At 38.6% G+C, this 17,239-nt stretch overlaps 1 protein-coding gene across 1 annotated transcript in view; it reads right to left on the reverse strand.

Annotated features, from left to right (window-relative positions):
- The window catches only part of NR1H4 (nuclear receptor subfamily 1 group H member 4), a 78,386-nt gene that overhangs the window by 47,542 nt on the left and 13,605 nt on the right, over window positions 1-17,239 (reverse strand). The window contains 2 exon segments of the mRNA XM_019641668.1: window positions 7,875-8,015; window positions 16,275-16,424. Of these exon segments, the coding sequence (XP_019497213.1) occupies window positions 7,875-8,015; window positions 16,275-16,353 (220 nt within the window). The 5' untranslated portion in view covers window positions 16,354-16,424.

Below are 17,239 nucleotides of genomic sequence, written 5' to 3' on the forward strand. Positions count from 1 at the left end.
ATGTGATATATAGATGATGTATTACAAAATTGTACACTTGAAACCTATGTAATTTTACTAACCATTGTCACCCCAATAAATTTAATTTAAAAAATTTTTTTAAAAAGGAAGAAAAAAGAAACACAAGCAGGGATGTTTAAAAAAAACGAAAATGAAATATTATGTTAAAAAAATTCAACATGGAAAACATTCAACATTCCATGGAGGGGGAAAAAAAGACAAAGACAGTTTTTAGAAAAACAAACCTAAGTGTGTTATAAACATATAAAAATGTGCTCATCCTTGCCAATAATTAAATTTAAATCGAAATAACAATAGAAAATATCACAGTTTTCATCCTTAAATGCATAAAGGTTAAAAAAGTTTGACAATACACGTTCTTGGGAAAGCAAGATTCTTGGAGGGCAATTTATCAGTACATTTCTTTCAGCATTTAAATTCAAATAATCTTTTAACCCAACAATCTACTGCTAGAAAATTTATTTTAAAGATATGCTTGCATCTGTATGAAAAAAAATGATTGTGTAAAGATGTTTATTTGCAACATTTGTAAGAACCATAAATTGAAAATAATTTAAATATCCATCAATAGGAGTCTGATTAAACAAATTATATTATATCCATACACTGAAATGCTATGAAGATGTGAAAAAATAATAAGATGTTATGGAAAGGTTCCTACAATCTGTTGCTATTTACAAAAAAAAAAAAAAACAACTAAGCTATAGAATAATGTATCTATTTGTGTATTAAAAAAACTGCGTGGGGCCAGCCGAGTGGCACGTTGGTTAAGACTTGGTTTGGGACGCCAGCTCTGAGCATCAGGGCCCCAGTTCAGATCCCACGAGGGCTAGTGACACTGCCCTCTACAGCTAAGATGCTGAACAACATCTCGACCTGGAGCTGAGCTGCCTTGAGTCGCCAGCGACAGCGTAGGCTGCAGTGGGGCTGCAGTGAGCTTCTGTGAGCTACTGTGAATGGCCAGCAGCCAGCGTGAGCTGCCAAGAGGTGCCCTGAGCAGCCTTCCAGAGGCCAGCGACTGATCTGCCTCATCTGGGAAGAGCGCTATGATAATACCAACATGGGCCAGTGAAGCAATGTCCTCCACAACTAGACTGAAGAACAAAAGGACAGCAACTTGTCTGTTCCCCTTCCCTGATTCCCCAACAAAAAACAACTTTAAAAATAAATACATACATACATACATACATACATAAACTCTGTGTGTGTGTGTGTGTGTGTGTCTGTGAGAGAGAGAGAGAGAGAGAGAGAGAGAGAGAGAGAGAGAGAGAGAGAGAGGGGCAATCAGGCAATTTTTTGCTCAATACAAAAGGAACTGGATGATGGTGACTATTGAATGTGAGAGTGTGGCATTGTATTCTGGAGTGGAAGATTACAGTCTTTTTATTGTTTGTAATTTTTGCTATGTATACATATTATTTTAATTTTTATAAAACAAAGAAGAAGATTTAAAGAAAAATGTAGTGCCTGGAATTAGTCTACCTGGGTTCAAATCCTAGCTCTATTCTGTGTGTGTTGGTGATTTACTTATCCTTTTAAAAAATTTTTATTAAATTTATTGGGGTGACATTGGCTAATAAAATTATATAGGTTTCAAGTGTACAATTCTATAATACATCATCTATATATTGCATTGTGTGTCTAGCACCCAGAGTCAGTTCTCCTTCCATCACCATTTTCTCTTCAGATTGCATAAATCTTTCACCTTTTACTTAACATCTTTATGTCTCAGTTTTGTCTTCATAAGACAGGGTATAATACCTGCCTCATTAGGTGTGAGGATTAAATGAGGTAATGCATGCAAAATTCAAGCACTTTGCTAAATGCTATTACGTCTGCTACTATTATGAAATGAGCCCCTTATCTATGAAACCTCTAGGTATAGAAAATATTCAGGTTGTGAAAATGATCCTATTTCCTAGAAACATAAACTACAGCTATTTAGAAAATAGCAATTTTTTGTACAATATTTAAATTATACAAAACACTAAAATTTTCACAGACATAAATAAGATATAGGAGGGTCTGCAAATGTGTCTGACTCTTCAAAGCATAGGCAGGTAATCCTAGACCAAGATTGCAACTCCCCCTCTATAAACAATGAGACGTTGAGCAAATTTCTTAAATTACTGATAACCCCGTTCTTACAGCAACAAGCTTGAAATGAAAATATCTATATCAAGTGTTATGCTAAGGATTGAATGAGATAACACAGATCCACAGGTCTTCCTCTGAAACCCTTCGGGTCACTTTGTGTGTTGAAATTCAGAGTTTTTGGATTTTAGAACAGACTACAGCACTTTTTCTCCCACATGGTCTGAGACAGAACCCAGAATCAAGCAGCAATAGTTTCTACAATGCAATGTATGAATATTCATACTCAGAGGAATAAATAAAGGCTATAAATATCCACACATTCCTTCTAGTCAGGTTTTGCCACCAAAGAAGTTTGTGCCAAACTTTTGAAAAAAGGCTTCATTTTCAGAGTTTTGGAAATTTGGAATTGTCAATTTCAGGTTGTGGATCTATTAATCTAAACATATATAATGCTCTTGCCAGTGTTCAGAAGATGTTTGATACAATTACTGTTAGAAAAGTTCATTATAGAGTTCTTCCTAGTGCCAGACACCTGTATATTCTCACAAAATCCTATGAAGCAATAACATTAGTATCCCCACTTATAAATGAGTAGTCCAAAGCACAGAGGAGTTAGGCAACTTTACTCCTCCCTACGTTACAACTGAGATTGAACTCTTCAATCTTTGAGTCTGACTTCAAAGCCCATTGCTGAAATGTTGCTCTCTGGGATAATTTCAGATGTGTGATGCTTTGAAGCATGACAGTGAAGCATTTCTCTTCCTCTCCCTGTACGTGCGTTCCTTTGTCTCTTCAACGCCTCTGCTTGCAGGTAGCCTACTACTAGGCCTGCCTATGTGATCCTACCTCTGCATGATCCTATCTTTCTTTTCCAGCCATTGCCCATGTTTTAACGTCTTTATTCCTTGAATGTGCCTTGCTGCTTCCAGACTCAGGACCTTCCCCTACGTGCTACTTCCTGAGCCTGGGACTCTCCTCAACATAGCTGTCCCCTCCGAGAGCTTCCTCTCACTAAGGTCTACTTATCTCTAAATTTTTCTTTAAGCATAGTTTCTCTTGGGGAATCTTCACTGACTCTAAGACCCTGGGAGTCCTGGCTCTGAGCCTAGTTATGTGGTACTTACCTGCCCTGCCTGGGCCAACCTTTGTTCATCTGAAAAGAAGACTGCATATTAGATGCTCTTATAGTTCTGCTTTATATTTAAAATATCTATAAATATATGACTAATAATCTGTAGGCATTAGAATTCAGGACTTTTTGACAATGGCAAAATGGGGCATATGCACATGTAATGTTCGTTGAAAAAAAATGCTTTCTGCATTAACCCAGGAAATGGTTGACAGGGTACAAAGTATATAATATCTGTGCAAATATCAATTTCCTCTCTTTCATGCTCAACTTATCCATATAAAACCAGCACTGAATCAGAATATGTGGTGGACAAAAAGATTTGTCTAATGACCACAAAATGTTCACTAAAGAATATAAAAATATGGATTATTACAGAAAAAAGAAAAGGTATAATATAAGTAAAATCTTAATCTATTTAATAACAAACTATGACTAAAATTTCTGGAGTAAATAGGATTGAAAAGAAATAAAAGACATTGAAAACATTAGTTTCACTTGCATTTATATCTAGATTTTATCTTCCAACCCATCTTTCCCCCACTCAACTCCCCATCCCCACCCTCAGCCCCACTTTCTCTCTGCCTATAGGTCCAATAAGGTTAAGCAACTTGCCTGAGGTCAAACAATCAATTAGTGACAGAATCTGGATTCTGTAGAATCCAAAAAAAATGTGTGTGTTTTTTTCTCCTCACATGACAATTCCAAGGTTTCTGAGCATTATTTCAACAAAACAAAGCTTTTAATAATCAAGAGACACAATGGAGTCCCAACTCAAGTCAGATCATGGTATCAATATTATATCACTATCATCTTGGTTCAAATAGAAAGCTTTCACAAAGACATCAATTCTATTACATGAAAATAACAACGTGATAAGAATATGAGATCAGTACACAGTATTATTAAATAGTCTCTTTTTCCAAAGCACATCTACTTCTAGTGTTTCACCGTGTCCCCACCACATCTCTATAGAGTAGAGACAATAAATATACAGGCAACTTAACAATCAAAACACCAGAATGGCCAACATATTCCAAAATGGTGAGACTAGAACAACTTCTGCCATGAACTGACTGTGAGACCTTGAACAACTGCTTAACATTTTACTATTTCGATTTCTTCCGTAAAATGGGGTTATTAGCACTCAGCCTTGCTACCTCATAAAGTAGTTTTGAGTGTAAAATACAGTCATTGAGAAAAAGATTTGATAAGTTAAATGCCTTACATGTTTGTGTCTTAAAGAACCTAACAAAATCCTGATGCTAATGACAGTCAACTGATAGTTAATTAGTAATTATTAATACCTATCAGTCCTCTTTGATGACATAAATTATAGGATACTGTTTCACTTGTATGTATTGAACACTTACTATTTGCCAGACACTGTGCTTGGCTCTGAGGATAAACTAGTGAATAAGACAAATAGAAAACAGATAGAAAAGGCCACAGTCTTTCTCTTGTGTGTGTGGGGGGGTGGAGGGTGGAGGGAGGAAGTAAGGGGGATGTCAAGGGCTGGAATAAAACCAAGTAAACAAAGACAGAATTTTGTGATAGAGCATAAGATGCAGAGGGGCCACAGGTAGGTCAACTTTAGAGTGTGCTTTCTGAAAAGGTACATCTATTTCTACTTTAATATAATTTAAAGGGACATATATATATACAGTAATACCTTGGTTTGCAAGCATAATTCATCCCAGAAGTAAACTACTTATATTGCAAGACATCGCTTGATTACCACGTTAAAATGTATTAGAAATGTTCGCTCATCTTGCGGAACACTTGCAAACCATGTTACTCGCAATCCAAGGTTTTACTGTATAAAAATTTGAATCATGAGTGCATTCCTGGAATCAGTCTATCAAGAACTGGGGTTCCTTTATGACAGGAAATTCTCTATGAGAGTTTAGGGAAGAGGTCTTAAATGGGAACACTTGAATGGATTCTAGGGGAGTCTGAGACCCCCTGCAAAGGAAAGCAAAAATTCTTATGGGTAGAGAGACTCCAGCATTTAACAGTTTCTATAAAGGAGTAACCATCTAAGGGGACTTTCTGAGATGATGGAAGACTTCTGTACCTACCAACATATTAGTCACTAAACCATAGGGAATACTGAGCATTTGAAACATGGCTAGTGATAATAAAGAAATGATATTTAATTTTAAATAATTAAAATTTTAAATTAACTACCGTATTTGCCGGCGTATAAGATGATTTTTTGGCCCTGAAAAATATGCCTCCAAGTGGGGGGTCGTCTTATACGCTAGGTACACTTCAGATAGACTGCCCATAGTGCTTGCCCCGTGCCATAGTGGCCTCCTGATGCCCGCCCACTTCATTCCACATACCGTTCAGGCATCAGCAGCGCTGCTGGGTGTATGCTCGGCTGTTATGCAATTTTGCTGTTATGCGATTTTACCACACTCGCAAAATCGCACACAGCCGACCATACACCCAGTATGATAGCGCAAAATCGCGAATCGCGATTTATGTATATGTTTGATTACATACAGCCTTGTGACAGTTTTCCTGCATGTCATAAGCATTTGAATATAAATATAAATGTTGAAATCAAATCTGATATTGTTTTACCTTTTATTTGGTGTGTGGAAGGTGTGCGGAAGAGGGGGTAGTCTTATACGGCGAGTATATAACAAACTCTGTATTTTGAGTGGAAATGTTAGGAGGTCGTCTTATACGCCCAGTCGTCTTATATGCCGGCAAATACGGTAGCTGCATTTGGCTAATGACTACCATATTAGACAGTGCAGCTCTAAGGAGTTTGTGTACCCAAATGGGAGAATGAGGTTCATGTAGTAACAATGACACTTTCCCACGATCTCACAGTTTCTAATGAGCCTGATAAAGGCTCCAGGTTTTATCTAGTTTTTCATCCTTGGCACAATGCTGACCATAGTAAATATTTCATGAGTGTTTGTTGAAATGTTTCATGAATGGAAAATTACCTTCTCTGCCTTCTGTTTTTTCTTAATGCATGGTTTCTTCACTAGATAATACAGCTTCATTGGTGAAGTTGTTTGCTGTTCCTGGTGCCAGGCTTTTATGATGTTGGTGTGTCTCCTTGACTTGTCAGCTGACCGCCTCCTCTGAGAGGCTGGTCCCAGCTCCCCTAGGCAGAAATAATCTCTCCTACCCTCTGTACACACCTCCTCTGTGGCACTTGGAAGCACATTACAATCATTTTTGTTTGTTACAGGCTTATCTTCCACACTAAACTTGAGGTGGAATGGGTTACGAGGTGGAACTGGTTACAAGGGCTCTACTTTATGGACAAATCTGGATTCATTTCAGCCATAACTTGCTAGATGTATGAACTTAGGAAGGAAGGACACTGAACTTCTTTAAGCTTCTGTTTCTTCCTCTATAAAGCTGGAATACTATAGTACCTAGGTAACAGGTTGTAGTGAAGGCAAGCTAAGACAAAGAATATAAATTGTACAGTATCTGATGCAACATGAACATTCAATACATTTTTGCTATTGTTGTAGTTAGTCTGTGAACTCTTTGGGAGAAATATTATATATTATATTATATTATATTATTCCCATTTTTTTTTAGTCCTGGCATGTTATACAAATTGACACAGTGTTAATGTTTAATAAATGTTAAATTGAAATGATGGAAAATTTGCTTCCCCAGCCTTCAAACTAATTTCCATTTCTAAATACAGTGTCAGTCACTATTAAACATTACATTTAAACAACCTAATTTGCTGCCAAGTCTGTGATCAAAAATATGTTAAAAATTGTAATTATTGGAAAACTGATTAGAGCTTCTCTTTCATCTGGAAATTTAAAAGGTAGGTGATACTGTTTTGAGAAAAATTTTAAAACAGGCAATATATTATACTGTCTTAACTATAATGTATGTTTTAATTTTAATCTATATTTTACTTCAGAGAAAACAAATAGCTTAGGCCTAAAGCTAAACTCTTTACTCATCTGATTTTCCATAGACTGTTAGGAGAAATCTGCCGTGAACCTAGTTCAGAAAACAAGTGTTCCTTAACCTTTTTATTTTTCTCACCACGACCCACAGTTTGAAATACATCTTATATCGTGACACATGTACACACTTATACATATGTATAAGTAATTTGAACAAAATTTCTATGAAATAACATTAATCTTTACTCCTTGAGGTGCATGAAATTTTTATTCTACTCTATTCTACCCTATTCTATCCTAGTCTATTCTATTCTATTTGTTTTAAATATTGGTCACAAGCCACAAAATAGATTTCATGACCCTCTGGGATTACAGACTTGCCATTTTTAAAACACTGCATTAAATAATCTACTTTAAAATGTTATTTCAAGTGTCCACAGACATTAATGTTAGAATTACCTAGTGTTTCACTTGAACGAATGGTGCTAATTGTACATAATATCCAATGAAGAATTTTAGGGAAATTTCATTTCAGTGAGATAGTCACCTACCTAGAGCCCAATAAAAATCACACCACCCAACTTCTCACGCCACTCTTTTGGTTCGCATTGAGCCATCTTTGATAGAGCCCTGTTACTCTCATCTCAAGCAAAAGTCCTCCACGTTTCCTCAGTCCAGTTGCAGAAGCTGAACCAGAGCACCTGTGAACAGTATCCTACCTTTAGCAGGCTTCACGCTCATCATTTCCATGACAAATCCTGATGGTGCGCAGCCGTGGCAAGGACTTATTTGAACTGGATTTTCTAACTCCTGAAACTGCATTACCATTCTTAGTTTATTCACAGCAACTGAAAATGAGACTAGGTAAGGAGTGACAGAGGCCAGAGGTTGAGTGGCTTACTGATTAACTTCATTACAGAGCAGAATATTTGTAAATGTTTATGAGAAAAGTCCTCGATGCCAAATTGCCTAGTAAGCTGGAAACCAGACGCTCAGATAAACATTTTGGGGGAGTACTTTCCACCCCAAGAACTTTTAGAGGGTAGATTACTGTTCAGTCACTCTAAAAGTAGCTTTGGGGGATGGGAAGGGGTCAAGTGCTATACTCTAGGTCCTCACATTTGCTCCTACAAAAAGGCTATAGAATGGTATAGTTTTGTAATGTCAGGAAACATTAAAGTACAATGCTTAAATGTGTGAGGCCAATTGATCTGGGTTTATATCCAGTGTTATGGGTGGAATTGCATCCCCCAAAATATTAATATGTAGAAGTTGTAACCCCAGTACCTCAGCATGTGACCTTATTTGGAGACAGGGTCTTTATACAGGTAATCAAGATAGTTCCTAATCCCACATGACTGATGTCCTTATACAAATGGGAAATTTGGACACAGGGACAGACACACGTAGAGAGAAGACAATGTGAAGAGACACGGGGAGGGGACAGTCATCTACAAGCCAGTGATTTCCAAAGCTCTCCAAGGCCAGGAACAGATCTTACCCTCATAGCCTTCTGAAGAAACCAACCCTGCCAAGAGGTGATGTTGGATTTCTCACCTCCAGTATGATGAAATAATGCATTTCTATTGTTTAAGCCACCCAGCCTGTGGCACTGCATCACAGCAGCCTCAGCAAACTAGTACATCCAGGCTCCCTTGGCCCTCACTAGTCTTGTGGACCATGGACAGATTCCTGAACCATTTTCTGCCTCAATTTCCTCATCTGTAAAATGGGGCTGATAATCACACAACCTCATAGAATTATTATGAGGATTCAATGAAATAATATTTATAAAACTTTTTGGTACAGTGGGTCACTACCCACCATCACTATATTGGTGTTATGATTATTCAGCTTTGGACTCATGCTGGAGGGTGACTTGCTTATTGAGTAGGAATAACTTCTGCAGCATAACTTGCGGATATCAAGCTTGTGACTGTTGGTTGTTTTTTTGGAATAGAGGGCTTTAGAATAGGACTCAGTAGGTCCAGAGTTGAGCTCAGGCAATAATGCAACGAGATGCACTATATAACTTTAGGCCAATCTCTCAGCTTCTGCGGGCTTCATCTGTCTACAACAGCAGATGGTAAAACATAGATAATTCCTGCCCTACTTCCCTCATAGACCTGTTGTGAAGATAAAATGTCATAATAAATATGAAAGCACTTTTAAAAGGTAAACGTGATCTATATAAAAGTAATAATCATTGCTAAGATGTTTCTATAGCCTTTACAAGTTTACACAGTGGTCCCACATGCATTATCTCATCGGGTCCTTACTTGCACCCTTTGAGGAAGAGATTATTTATGATGCCCACTGTCTCCTGCCCTATTTTACAGACTCAGAAAGGCAACTCGGTGAAGTTAAGCGATTTGTCTAAAGTCACCCAGTTATTAAGGGATAAAACTAGGACTTTCACCAAGGTCTTGACTCAAAACCCCGTGGCGGAAAAACTAAAGCACACCTGCCCTAATTGCCAAGAAAGAAGAAAACAGTAATGGTTTGTGGGTATATTTCAGTGTGGATTGCTCAGTCTAGGGTTACCATGTGCAAAGCTGTTCTTAATCCTCAGTTTACTTCTGACCTCATTGCCCTCTCCTCACAGCGCAAGAATTATCCCTGCCTTGAAAGGATCGTAGGTGCAAGAGCTACCCAAAGGATGTGAACCAGGACAAACCCCCTCTGAAATGTCTACTTCAAGAATTGTCTACTGAGTTTTTCACTGGTCAAACAAATGGGCCTCGCTCTTTCCTTCAGAAACTTCTACACTAAAACGGAAATGAGCAGGATAATTTAGCTGATCTAAGAAACCCTCACTGATGAATGAAATTCACACAAGATATTTCCATAATAAGACTGAGTGGATCCCTTTGCTTCTCTCTCTCAGTGATGACCAACTGCCTCATGTCGTTTTCCTGAAACTACATTTTCCCCCTGCAGGTCTGTGCTCTCTGAAACAGAACCCACTAGCCATATATGGCTACTTAAATTTAAATTTAATATAAATGAAATTAAATGACAATCAATATCGTAGTTACACTAGTCACATTTTAAGTGTTCAATAGCCACACGTAGGTAGTGGCTACTGCATTGAACTAAGTAGATCTAAAACATTTTCATCATCACAGAAAGTTCTATTGGGAGCAAGGTGAACGATACACCAATCGTGACAAGTGGGGGCAGCAGCTATGAAGCCATGAAAGAAGGGAAGTCCCAGAGTAAACGTTGGCAATGCTTGTCTGAGACTATCCTTGAGACAAGATTTGGCCAACAGACTTGGTATGACACAATCTCATTGGAAAACACTTTCTCCCCTGAGGTAAACAGGAGCTAATCATTCAATTCTAATTCCTTGTCCTGATTATATTTTGGTTGACCACTTACTCTGATAGAACCTTCAACAGGCTATTTAACACCTTAAAATCTCCATTTTTCTCACCAGTAAAAGGGAAATAGTAATGGTATCTACTTATAGGAATGTTGTGAAAATTACTCTTAATGGCAACTAGTTATAGAGTACTTATGATGTGCCAGGCATTCTCCTGAGAACTTTATTAAATAAGGCAAGTAACTTGCACTAACTTAAGGAATTTGCCTAAAACCACATACAAGTACATGGCAGAGATGGGACTGAATGCAGGAAGCCTGTGTGCTAATAAATCTCAAATGTACTAAGCATGATGCCTGAAATGTAGAAAGCACTCAAGAAATGGCAGCTGTTATCATTATCACAATTCTTTTTATCATGGTAATTGTGTAAATTTTCTATCTGATTTTACAACCACGCTTTCTCAGCTTGGTGATTCTGAGTGTCCCTGAGATCTGTTTCCCAGTTTGAGAGGTCGAGAGCCCAGCCCTGGATGGCAATGGATTCACCCACCAGCTGGCTAACTTGTCTGTAATTCTTTGTCCAACTGCATGCCTTTTCCAAACTATGCATTTCCTATCTAAAACAGGCAGTAGTATATTTTATAATAAGGAAAGGCTCTTTTGCTATTTCTTTTCTTTCTACCATTTTTAACTCCACTAACAAGAGTACCAGATCTGAGATTCCTGAGGGAGCAAAATCCAAAACCATGGTGAATTAATACAAATCTGAGAGACTGCTTAAATTTGTGGAAGAGTTGCGGATGAGAAACAATAGTGACAAAATATTTAAATTATGCTCAAACAAAGCTCCGTTTTTTTCCAAGCCCATGGTATCTGTCCATCTTCTGGAAACTTTCAGCTTTGATTCACCCATGAACTCAGAACTACTTTCACTTGAGTTAAATTCGGTGAAATGAAAAAAATGCCTGAAATCAAATGTCAGAAGTATTCCACAAAACTGCATCTCAAGACTTTTAATTGTATTTTAAAACATCTGGCTGCTTCTGTAACACTGGAAAGATTCTTTTAATTGAAGCAAAAGACATAGGCAAGAACCAGATTCCAATAAAAATAGAGCTACCCAGAGAAAACTGGCATAAAGAGCTGACAGAAGCATAAAGGAATGAAAAATAGCTAAGAGAAATGGGATATGAGTGAATAGGATAATATAGAATATGCCTCCTGCCACTTGCTGGGTCTCATTTAGAATAGGGCTTTGGAAAGACAGCTACAATAATAAAAATAATATAAAACCATGGACTTAGTAGCTGTTGGTAGCAATGCTGTAATGCAGACATGAGATAGAACATGTGTTTCCTTCCTTAGGACACCCAGGAATTTATTTCTATACTGTTAGTCTTTGTTGGCTCCTTGAAAATTCTTTGCACTCAACAATGTTAAGATAAACAGAACTTCCTCCCTTTAATGAGCAGAGTGGTGTTTATCATTTCAGCAATTTAAATCATAACAACTACATATCAAGCCCTGGACTAATTATACTGTTCTGCGATGCCTTGAAGTTTACCGAACACTTTCCCACACAGCCATTCAGTCCTCCCAAAAAGCTGTGACATGAATGTCATTATTATCCCTATTTTATCGGGGAGAAAACTGAAGTTCAGAGACTCTCAGTTGCTTCTGAGACTTTATTTCTTTCATTTTATTGCTTCTTTCCACTCACATTCAGTGAACTTCTCTCAGTATCACTGAGCTAAGTGAGCTGGACTCACTGCACAGGGGACATTTGGTAAGGGAACATAAGACTGCACCTTCAATTGCTCATTCGATGCTATTATTAGAATGGTTTTCTAGTTACTTTGTCTGAAATTCTGTGATTTTTTTTTTTTTTTAGTTCTTAAACCACAATTTGCTAAAAGAATACATAGATTTTAACTAACATGCCACCTCCTACCCAATTCACTGTGTCAAACCATGGGAGGCTGTGGACTTTGTCTTTATTACTTTTTATTATGCACTAATTGCCTGAAGATCCTGCCTTCTTTATTCATCAGAGAAGCCTTTCTTAATCCACTAAATTAATCTTTGACCAAGTTTCCTGGCTCACAGGATCTCCCAAAGGAAAGGAGATGTATCTTTCTGTTAGGTCACCATGTCCTTCCATTCTGAGTCCTGTGTTGTGGATTGAGTTACTGATGAGCTAGATTCCCATCTGGATTTGTCAGGGATGTGTGGCAGCAGGATAAATAAGGGACCTCACAAGGTGATTCCAGCCCCAGTTTTATAATTCCACTCTGTCCAAGCATCTTTCCTTCTTTTCTGTAAGGACCAGCCTAAGAAAACAGAACTACAGAGCAAACTTGTACCCCCTCTCCCAAATGTTAGCCTTCCTTTGATTATCCCAATTGATTTGGGGGCTGGGGGGGAATTACATTTCTACTGCGTGACAGACCCCTCTGGTGTCACATCCTTTAGCACACTTCTCATTTCAGCTGTAGCTGAAGCAGGTGATTATATGTGTCTCGACTCCCCTCGTGCTCACAGCCTGTCATCTCGAGAGCACATCACCCATCATCACCCATCTTTTGGCTTTCTGCCCAGAACTTCTCCAATACCACTGGGGACCACCTGGCCTGGTTCCACTGGGGGTGGCAGACACACAGCCCAGAAGTTAATGTCGCTAGGGGCAACCCTCCACCAACAGGCGCCAGAGGTCACTTAGTAATGACCCCAGTCCCCGGTCCCTCAGTGGACAGTTTGCTATCTATGTTACTCCCGGTGGAATCAAGCTCCCCTTGGCCACAGCAGAGATCTTCATCACTCATCTTGTGGCGGTTTTCCCTCCTTCCCTGTCTCATAGCCCCAGCCCTCTGCCTCTTCTCCCTGGAAAACTCTCCCACATAAACCGCCTGCACGCAAGTCCTGGCTTCGGGCTCTGCTTTTCAGGGTAACCATGAAAAGGTGGGGATGTTTCCCTTTCAGCTTAAGCAAAGGCCTTGGTGAGTGAGGGATTCACAGCCGCCTCCAGGACAGCTGAAAGGCCCCATTCGGGAGGTCAGTTTCGAGACTCTTTTGACTGCCCTAAATAAAAATGAGAAGTCAAGGCCCTTCCGAGTCCATTCTAGATTTTGGCCCTTTGCATTTTCTATTGTCTCCACCTAGAATGTTCTCCTGGGCTTGTCTTTTGGTATCAGCTCAATTGCTAACTCCCCAGAGCCCTTTTCTGACCACACCATTTAGAGCAGCCCCATTCTTCCAATCACTATGACGTCACCCTGGTTTGTTGTTTTCACAGCACTTACCATTCATTACCTGATATGATCTTGTTTATTTATTTGCGTGTTTCCTGTGAGTCTAGCCTCCACCAGGAGCTTGCCTCTCTTATTCCCTGCTTTATCACAATGCCCAGCATATAACGCTCAGCATTTAGATGGAAGAAATGATAACTATCCATATGCTGTACCATAAACTTCACTTGCCTTTGTTGTAACAACATGACTGCTACTTTTGATGACACAGTTAGGCCATTGGAAAAGAGTCCAGCTCTCTGGCTGGTTGAGCCCATGAGTTAACACTTCTGAATCTCTGGCATATATCAAGATCCAGGAGCAGTGAGTTAGGCACTGTGGGCTACTCATCTGTGGGCTGTTTGTTGTCTTTTCCCTGGTGCTCTGTACCCTAAGCTCAGGGTGGGAACTCCATAGAATTCATCAGTGTCATCAGGACCCAAAAGAAGATGAGCAGGAGGAAAGGAATCAAAGTGCAAGTCTTCACCCTTACCCTGACGTACCTTTAACTCAGGTAAGAGACCAAGGCCCTGGGGGAAGAGATGTGGAAAAATGCCTAGACCTGGCTCTAAACTTTCATGGGGGGAAAAATGGATTCCCAGGGGTCACACGTGATTCAGGTTAATTCACCAGAACAGGAGACCAGATGAAGATTTGAGAAAACTACTCCAGTCAGGGATACCAGCCAAACATTGTAGCTTATGCATCTTATGCTATATAGTCTCAGAAACCTTAAGTGATGTGTTAGGAAACTGGATAAGAAGGTGGTAGAGCAAAGGAGAGATGAGAGAAAAGCAACACTGAAAGCATGAGTCCCAGTGCTTCCTTAGCAATCGCTTTCAGTTGCTTCCCACTCATCAGCACCTGCACAACTGTTTCTCTGTCTACTCACATCTTTTCACCTCATGGCTGCTGAGGTCAACCTTCAACCTGATGTGCTTACTTGGAGATCTTAACATGCAATCATAAAATTTCAGAGCAGGAAATGAAGCTTTTATGTGAAAAACATAATCTTACATGGAATTTTCCTTAGTCTATGACATGCACCTACAGTGCTAATTATCCTGTGCATTCCGATTGGTGGGGCAAAAATGATAAAGGTGCTTGTACACTGATTGTGTTAAAGACTTGTAGAAGGATAGGCCAGAAGCAAATGGCCGAGTAGCTGGACATGGAGGTAGGACCTGCTGGCCTTGAATGCATCCACAGGATGAAGAAAAGCCAAGTGGAAGAAATAAGATGCAGCAAGTATGTCTGAGAACTGGTATTTCATAAATAATTACTGCTGCCTTTGGTCTCTCTGAGAGTTACTGATAAACATCTCTTGTTTTCCTTAACCTCTTTTCTCCTTCCTTTCTATTATTTATGACTTGATTCTTATTTATCAAGTGCATACTAGGATTAATAAAATATTATCCCTGCCCTTATAGGCTCTTATACTGTATGGGGGGGAAGGTAGACGAGTAAAGAGATAATACAAATAACGATTATCAGGAAATGACCTGATAAACCATTACACATTAAAATGCTAATGACTGATAGGCAATAGCATAAGCTATTAATTATTATAATACCTCCCAGGGATGTCTGCAACCAAATAGGGGATCATGCCTTCAAACACTGACTTTTATGGAATTTCAAGTGTTTGCATTTTCACTGTCATAGTCTATCATGGTCCATATGTTAGTGTCAAGTGAAAAACTGGGAGCGTTTAACCTTTCTTAGCAGGGCTGTTAGGCAGAGGGGAATTATTTTAAGAGTGGCACAAAGCTTTCCTGTCCCACCCAAAATTACCCCTACTGATTCTGTTGATGTTCCCAATTGAAATTCTTTATACCGACTTTTTTTTCATAAATGCATAAAGTGGAGCAATATATCATTTTATGGTATCATCTAGTTACATATCTACTGAAAACAACTTAGTACAATTTGTTCGCAATCCAATTTAAATGACTAATCTTGACACTGTGCCATATATCCCCCAGCACTGGAAGAATGGTAGACAGAAAACCTGCTGCAGAGCTATAACCTAAATAACCTCAGCCTTTTATGGTATAATATTAAACCATAAGAATCATGATTTCATACTTTAGTACATGCTTTAATAACATCAGAATTAGCCCTAGAGCAGGAATCTGTTTCTACTCCCAGCTCTGTTAATTATCTAGCCTCATGGCCTTGGACAAGTCACAAAGCTCTCTGAGTCTTGCTGTCTTCATACTATATATATATATATATATATATATATATANACACACACACACACACACACACACACACACACACACACACACACATATCTATAGATATATAAAGACCGTTAGTAGGTTCAATGAATCCAAGTTTCGATCAACCTCTAAACGTGCATAATAGCTAATGTTTATTGAGTACTTGTAACAAAAATGTTTTCTGGACTTACTGTTGCACTCATCATCTAAGATTTTTTCTCACATATTTCCAAATTGTATTTGTTTTATTTATATTTAAATGAACTTGACAACTTACCAAATAAATTGTCAGAAAGAGAAAACTCATCCGTGGCAGGTAAGTGGGAGTGTTCGATGAGATTCATTTTTGATCCCATCCAAACTTTTCTATTTGAGAATGTACGTTCGTTATGGTGGTCTTCAAAAAACCAAAACCAAAAACAAAACCCTGAAAGGCAAATAAATAAATAGAAAGTTTGTGGGAGATGGGGGGGGGAGACAGTTAAAATAAAGAGTGAGGGAAAGAGCAAGCTAATTTACAAAACAGTAAATGGCTCCCTTTGTAGACATTTTGCCAAAGCCTTTCTGTACATATCTGTTCTCAATATTTCTCATCCTACACCTCATTTGGACTTGCAAGTGTCTAGGACATGTACTTTCAGAAGAGATACTCTAATTAATCAGGGAAACCACCATACGTTCTCATTTCAACTTCAACACTTGGGCGATTTCAACAAGCCATGATGAAATTTTGGTTGTATTTATTTGTTTTAAAATGTAGAAAAAACAGAAACAAATATAAAGGTCTTGACTTAAAATAAGATGAATCAATGATTTATTATCTTAAATTTTAGTGGAAAGTTGAATCGGTCTTCGTAAAGACATGAAAGTGATTTAAGACCACTCCTGCTGGAATTTTCTTGAGTAGGCACTATGTCAGCAAATCAAAAATTCAGAAAACGGATCTTTATCTGTGCCTTTTAGAGAGAATTTCAGGGGGTTGCATTTTCATTCTCATGGTCTACCTTGGTCATATATTTATCTAGGATAAAAAGAAAAATAATGGTAAATCTCACCAAAATGTCTGAAGTTTCATCCTAAGATGTCCAGAACTAATCCAAGAACCCAAGAGAGGCAGTGTTCTCTTTTAGTTATATCTCTGAGTCGTTCTTTCTTTCCCCCCTTCCCTAGTACCCTCCTTCCCTCCCGTGCTTCCTCCCTCCCTTCCTTCCTTCCTTCCTTCCTTCCTTCCTTCCTTCCTTC

Source organism: Hipposideros armiger, unplaced genomic scaffold (assembly GCF_001890085.2).
Source record: "Hipposideros armiger isolate ML-2016 unplaced genomic scaffold, ASM189008v1 scaffold_63, whole genome shotgun sequence".
NCBI classification, from domain to species: Eukaryota; Metazoa; Chordata; class Mammalia; order Chiroptera; family Hipposideridae; genus Hipposideros; species Hipposideros armiger.